The sequence below is a fragment of the Halictus rubicundus genome, chromosome 11 (genome assembly GCF_050948215.1).
Source record: "Halictus rubicundus isolate RS-2024b chromosome 11, iyHalRubi1_principal, whole genome shotgun sequence".
In the NCBI taxonomy this organism is placed as follows: domain Eukaryota; kingdom Metazoa; phylum Arthropoda; class Insecta; order Hymenoptera; family Halictidae; genus Halictus; species Halictus rubicundus.
In genome coordinates, this window is record NC_135159.1 from 8848712 (window position 1) to 8856153 (window position 7442).

The 7442-nt window shown below is 33.6% G+C and overlaps 1 protein-coding gene across 1 annotated transcript; it reads left to right on the plus strand.

The window, feature by feature from the left end:
- The first annotated feature begins 3341 nt into the window (after positions 1-3341).
- Positions 3342-7440, plus strand: L(2)37cd (general transcription factor IIIC subunit l(2)37Cd). The gene is made up of 8 exons (XM_076797231.1): positions 3342-3935; positions 4197-4363; positions 4619-4795; positions 4982-5477; positions 5551-6126; positions 6213-6415; positions 6499-6682; positions 6762-7440. The coding sequence occupies exons 2-8, from the start codon at positions 4220-4222 to the stop codon at positions 6920-6922; spliced, it is 1941 nt and encodes a 646-aa protein (XP_076653346.1). The 5' UTR covers positions 3342-3935; positions 4197-4219; the 3' UTR covers positions 6923-7440.
- The last annotated feature ends 2 nt before the right edge of the window (positions 7441-7442 follow it).

The following is a 7442-nucleotide window of genomic DNA, read 5'->3' on the forward strand; positions in this document are numbered from 1 at the left end:
TTTGTTACTTTTAAAGCTCGGTGAGTTGTTCATTAACACGTTAACTGCCATGTCAGTTACATATGACTGGCAGTGATTTTTGACTAGGTTTAGACATTCATTTTTATTGTCACATATCCAGATAAACCGAATAATAATCATTTTATAAAGATCTTTAGAATTCAAAATGGTTAAAACACCGTCCCCTATAGTACATTTAAAATTTCTAGTTTCGGTTTCATTAATTAAATTACTCCGATTTTGTAAGATTCTCTGGGAATGATATGTGGCAGTTAACGTGTTAGAATCAGTTAATAACCATATATAAAATAGTATCAAATAGTATCAAATATTAATATTAATATTATGAAAACATATAAAATAAATATATGAAATAAAATTCTTATATATCGATTTTGTCTATTGTTATATATCTCTTTTTTAATATTCTATTTTTTAATATCAATTAACGCACAGGTACAGCGATTGGCACCCCCACAGTAATTGGGTCCCTCGCCGTGTAGGATTGGTAGAACTTCATTTATGCGATCTGAGGGACCACGTATTGCGAATCAAGAGGTGCCATATGCATGATCGAAACCGGCGCATATTGTCCACGTCCTCGCTTATCGTTTCCTTCTAGAACAATAGTCCGTTTAGCTGTAATGCACGGAAATGCCATTTGAGGAACGACTGACAGTTATCCCTCGGGGCGGGGCAGACTGTATTACTGTCCGCGAAAGCTAAAGAATCACGATTATCATACTGGTAAACTGTCCGTCGATGCACATTGAGGGCTAGAGTATACATACAAGGTCGTTTGAAGGTTCCCCTAATGCGAACCCCTCGAAAATTATTACGTTATTCGTCCTTTCAACAACGCTGCCCCGGGAACGCACAATAAACCCTTGCATTTATCTATTTTGAAATATTTATACTTGCGCGCTCTGTTTTTTTTCCTATTTCTATATATCTTGCAAAAGATTTGCGAAAACCTTAAAAATATTTTCTTCGGGGAAACTAATTCCTATATGTCAAGGTTTGGTACTGGGAAAAATCATTGGGTGACCTTCGCTGTTGGTTCGCGGAGTTGCTACACGCGAATTAAACATGGCGGCTGTTATTCTTCCATATTGTTCGGATTGTTGGTCTTTTAAAATTATTATTAGCAAAATTATAAGCGAACGAACGCCAGAATAAGTAAATTTCAATAACAAATTCAACCAGAATTGATAAATCCAGTTTTTCTAGTGGACTATATAATCAGTGTCACCAGATGAGGGGAGGGAGCACGAATCGAGGGGAAAAAGTTACCCTCTCTCTCTCTCTCTCTTGAAACGTGTCACGTGACCGGACCATGGCGGAAGCATGGGTGTTAAATTAGAGTGGGGGAACAAGTCTTGATCTGGCGACTATGACTATAATATTGACAGAATTAAACCACATATATAGTATTACAAATATGGCTGTTTATATAGCTAGATTTTATCTCAGATCTTCGATTTTCATAATAAATTTAAAAATATTCCAAACAGTGTAACGTTATAAAAATACACATCATCGTGTCTGAGAAAGTTTATAGAATCATTTTCTGTAGGAAACATTTCTATAATTTTTACAATTAATCCAGAAAATATTTTTGAAACGAGAAATCTGGGACGATGGAGGAAAATGATTTTCCAATTCATGATGAACGCATGAAAGACTATACGAAGCATTAGATAGGGGTTAGAGAGTGTCGCCATTCTCCAAGTTCATGGTCGAAACACCGAAAAAATATGTTTGTTTCTATAAATTAATAAAAAAGTAGTAAACAACTTTCTATTCATTCCTATTTCTTGCAGTTGCTGCTGAAAAATTTTATTTTGCACAAATATTCCTAATTTAATCGCTAAAAATTAGCTATATGCGTTTAATTGTAATTAAATTGTGGATGTAAAATATTAGAAGATTTTAAAAATATTGTCACACTATTTTCAACCCGTTGAACCCACGAAGAAAATAAATCAATTTTTATTTGACTCTAGATCGTTGCAAATAAGACCGACAATTTTTATTCTCCATAAAACCCTGCAGTCTAGTCATAATTAATTTTTTAATGAACTGGTATTCGGAAACAGGAGCAACATTGCTCTAATGTTCATGAAAGAAATTTATCTCACTGTCAAAGAAACATAATATTACCTAACTTTCTATAGACTTACGTGTACAGACGGATTTGTATGAAAATAGTATGATAGAAAGAATTTGGCGCCGCATGCGGGCTGCTCGATTGACTAAAAATTAATTGCTGGCAATCTGAGCAAGCCAAAGTTTCAGAGAAGCCGGAAAACCCGTCTCGAAAAGCTGGGATTTAATTGGAAATGTGCGCGGAAATGCACGACACAAAGCTGGTACCATCCACATCGATTGAATTATTTAAAACTGCCTGTTATACAGCTGCTTTGGTCCCATATGCTTATACATAATTCTCACAAGGTAAGCCTGTTAGGTATCCACGCCTTCTTTCCAATGACAAGCACGTTTATTAGAGTGTCAGATTTCTCGGAAACTCTTATTACAATGCTTCGTAACTTCGGAATTTCCAATATCCTGTTGTTCAAGACTGACCAACAACAATCTCGATAAATAATCAACAGACGATTCTTGGAAATTTTTATGCCCTCAACACGAGTCCAAAATGTCTCTTCGTCTACCCCAGCCTTGGAGGAAAATTAAAGAAGAAGGATTTTTGACTTTGCTAATTTTTAAGCTATGCGAATGATTTTTACTTAGAATAATTCTGCGGACTCTCCCAAATATATTGGTATATTTTTTAGTAATATTATAAACGTTTAAACATGTTTAAACAATTAAGAGTCAATAATTTATAAGAAAATGTTTGTTTGGCATGGAAAATATTAATTTTGCCAAGTTTGAGTTGTTCTTTGTAACCTATTGCCGAGAACACTGTTTGCTATGAACTTTGGAGGGGCATAAGTACTATAGAATAGCATTTATACTGAAAAGCCGAGGATGAAAGATTCACAGAGGACTTAGGAGTTGCTTATCAGTCGATAACAGTTCATAGAACTTCCTACTTCAGCGGAATCAGAAGCTATAACATTTCTAAATACCTAGCTTGTAATTATATATTGACGTTTCCATTTATTCGAAAACTTTCGCTTGTAAGTGTAGAGAATGTCGTGGCCACGAATATTATCGTCCACAATGCATCGACTCCATTAACTTCTCAATGATTTTACGACAATAAAATTGATTCTGCAAAATAAAATTAATTTTGCACAATAAAATGATTTTATTATGCATTCTCCGAAATATTTTGTCCGTACTTTGGATTAACGTATGCGAATATGCATTATTTTTGTATAAACTCTTGAACGTTTTCTTTAACTTAAATATTTAATTGTGGAAAAGCCTGGCCTTCGTATGCAAGTTTTAGGACGGACACGAAATATTTACATCGTATTTCGTTGCTTCCGATATCACATTTATATTGTCTTTCTGTTTCGTACTTGATTGACAAGTACAAGATTGACAGTATTACAATATTTACCGGTGTGCCAGTGTATTAAATAATTTACTCAAAAAATTCCTTTCCGACTGGTACTTTGTTGTGCGACCGAAACAAGGGAAACGTAATTTCCTCGCTTATTCTTGCATTAAGTGAATTTTTTACAATATTTTATATTCTTAATCTTTTACTTTGCAATTTACTTTGCAATTTTAATATGCAAATAACGAACTTATATGTTACTAAATATGTTTAAATGTATCGTAAGTATTTTACGAAGTGTCAACTTAATGCCTATAGTTAGGCAACCTTTCTTACATACACGAAGATTCTTCCATGCGTACTTTTCTAACCTCAACGTTTGTGGAGTAAATGATGACGAAAATTATAAATATTGTATTAATACGCGCGTGACTATTTAGAACGTATTATTTTAAGCTCTGTAAGTATTAGTAAATATAATAATACTTAAAAGTAGATGTAAGGATATTAAAAAGTAAATAGCAGCTTTATTGCGTCTGTGAAATACCTGTTAAAATTTAAGCACACAAATGTAATTGTATTTTAATTGTGTAAATCAATAAATATTTACTTTATCATATACACGAATGCAGAACTCTGTACTAATATAATACCACCATGATATTTTACGTTGACATTGCTTAGCATGTCAAAATGTACAACTTAAAAATGCATGTTCCAGGGTATTTAAAGTAAAAACAGAAAATGAGCGAACCAAGTACTGATAGTGATGAAGATTATGATCCACAAGATGAAAAGGATGACGATTTCAATATCGATGATTATCGTAAAGATCTAGGTAGCGACGATTCCGCTGATATACCTGAAACTGATAATGTCAATAAGAATGTAAGATCAAATCAATATAATCACAATTTTAATATAACAATATAATCGTGCTTCCGTGCACGTTATTTATTAACTGTTGAATATGAAAGTATTTGAATATTGTAAATACAAAAATTTTAAAGCATTGACCTCTGACTTCACGGTTGATCTGACAGATACATGTAAAATCTAATTCTAACTATTGTGTCACAATATGTGACTTATATTGATTTAATGATTATTTCAAAAGTTAACGTTATACATGCATGTACACAGACATTTGAAGATAATGAAGGAGGACTGGACGAACAAGAAAAAGATGATTATATCGGACCAGTGCTTCCTGGAGGCCATAGATTCGACAAAAAGTTTATCTGTATTAAGTATCCTGGAAATGTTGTTAATCCAGAAAGAGCTATAGCTACACTAGGAGGAATTAGCGGCATTAGCACGGTACAGTATACTTTTAAGAGTGAGCACAAAGGCTGTCGCTCACTGTCAACGCATTTACATTATTATATGTAGTTCAATGACAGAAATGAATATGTTGACGTTAGTCTGGTATCATTCATGTGCTGTTAAGAGAACGACAGCCTTTAAAATGCAAAGCACTAACTAACTATTTTTATGTCTTAACAGGCAGTAAATACACCAAACCGGCGTTTGGAACTGAAGTTCAGACCAGATGACGCTTTCTGTAAACCGACTTGTGGTGATAGATACAATACCAAAGGATTTTTACTTAGAGTTAGAGTTAAAAAGTCGAGAGTGAAAAAGGTAGAAGAAGCTGAAGCCGATCAAATGAAGAAAAATGTGGATGTAAATAATGTTCAGAGTAGCAAAGTGCAAGATAATATTAATACAGTACAAATGTCAGAAACAGAAAGTATTGAAAGTCAGAAAAATAAAAATGAAGAACAAGTTATATCCGAGTTAGCTGATCAAGTACAAGGTTGCAGTGTTAATAACTCGGATGATACTACTGATCTGCAACAGACTGATTTGGGGAAGACTAAAAAAGACATACCACCTACATTTGATCGAAATAAATTCGAAGATCTTTCTAAAGACGAGGAATACGAGTTGCCAAAATTAAAAGTTTTAGGTCGGGTTGACATGGAATTCAAATTTTCAAGTATGTATTGTATATACAAATCATATTTGTATTGTTTTAATCAATTGAAAATAAATAAGATAATGCTTTTTAGATCTTTGTGATTTCCAGTACTTACCGATGACTCAAAGCAAAGAGGACCCTAAAAAGTTAGAATATGTATACGACAAGATATACCCAAATAACATACCACAGTATTCGTGGTTGAAGAGCGATGTACCTTATTTCTTACCACCGGCTGCATTCAGTAGAATGGATACAATTCAGCATTACGTTCCAAAAACAGAAGCACAGTCGTATGCAGACAATATAATAGGGAAGAGTACAAAACGAAAATCAGGATTTTCAAATTTAATTTACGTCTCAACACCAGACGTTCCTACGAAGCCACCGGTTGGTATAGAAACTGCAATGAAAGTGAAATTTGTTCAGAACACTCATTATGATCAAATGCGTCGATTATTCGAGGAGCGACCAATCTGGTCGAAAAACGCGGTGATGTATAAAACGAAATTTTCTCATGATCGCTTGAAAATTTTACTACCTTCTGTGGCATATTACTTCATGACTGGTCCATGGAAAATTATGTGGGTAAAATTAGGCTACGATCCTAGGAAAGACATTACTGCGAGAAAGTACCAAACCTTAGATTACAGATTGAAAGCTATGCGTAAGTTCTTTGGGCATTGCAATTACATAGAAAATGCTATTTGGAACATAAGCGCAATTGTTTAATCTTGTCTCTTCTATATTTAGATGGTTTGGGGTCTACCGTAAAATGTAAGAGAAATTATGCGGAGTATACATTGCCATATAAGTCAACACCAGTTGGAAAGCAAAAGACAGCTTTAAGCGGAGTATTAGCAGAACAATGTGGTAAAAAAGAGTTGGAACTAACGGATAGTGTCTATATATACAGAGATGGAACTGTGCCCCCGTCAAGGCAAATGTTCTATCAGGTTTGTCACCATTTTGTTTGTTGTACCATCAAGTTCTAAAAATTTATATGCACTATAAATTTTATTGTTTATATATCTTCTAGTATTGCGACGTGCTCGTAGATGAAATACAAGAAATGTTGGCCAAGTTACCCGATCCTTTACCCACCACAAGGTGTCATGAGAAAAGAGGGTGGTTGCCGAGCGGTTTTGATGCACAATGTAGGGAAATTATTAATAAACAGGTTCGAACTGTTTTAAGGAAGCAGATGAACATACCTCTTGATTGTATGTATTGTTGTCTGAGAAGTTGTTGACATACATAGAATCATATTAAAATTAATTTACGTTTTATTGTGGTCCGCAGATCCTACAGACATTCCTAAACATAAAAATAAACGAGGAATGAAAATGAAGTACAACAAGCTCAGGGCTAGAAAAAGAAAAAAGAAGAATGAGCCTAGAGAGCAAGATGAGCAAGAAAACGACGACGAAGTTAGGCCAAGTACTAGTACAGCAGACAATTAGTGATATTTTAAATACAGTTTTGGACGAACATTGTTTCGTACGCTGGTTTATAAGATTTGATAAATAAATGTGAGATTTTAAGTATTTACGACTAAAGTTTATTCATAATTGTAAACAGATTATCGGCCGAATTTCTATTAATAAATATGTTTACACCTTAATAGACGTTTTAACAACGAAATTGCTACGTTATAAAAGTAATCCTGAATTGTGGGACGTATATGTAACGGCGAGACAATCCTTCAACTGTAATTATAAAACTGTTTTAGCATATATTTAATTTAATCCGTATATCGAATCGCTAATCAATCAGTTTCAATCATTTCAGTGTTTATTCTTCGAAATCATTGAATACAAATAAATACTCTAACATTACGTTGGTAAACATATTGATCTTTCATATTATACATAATGATTTAATATAGTATTTAAAGTATTTTACTGTTTTGTTTACAATTAGGGGAGATTCCATTGTCTTTACCATTAATACTTTCTTATATCTTACATTGTTCTTACTAAC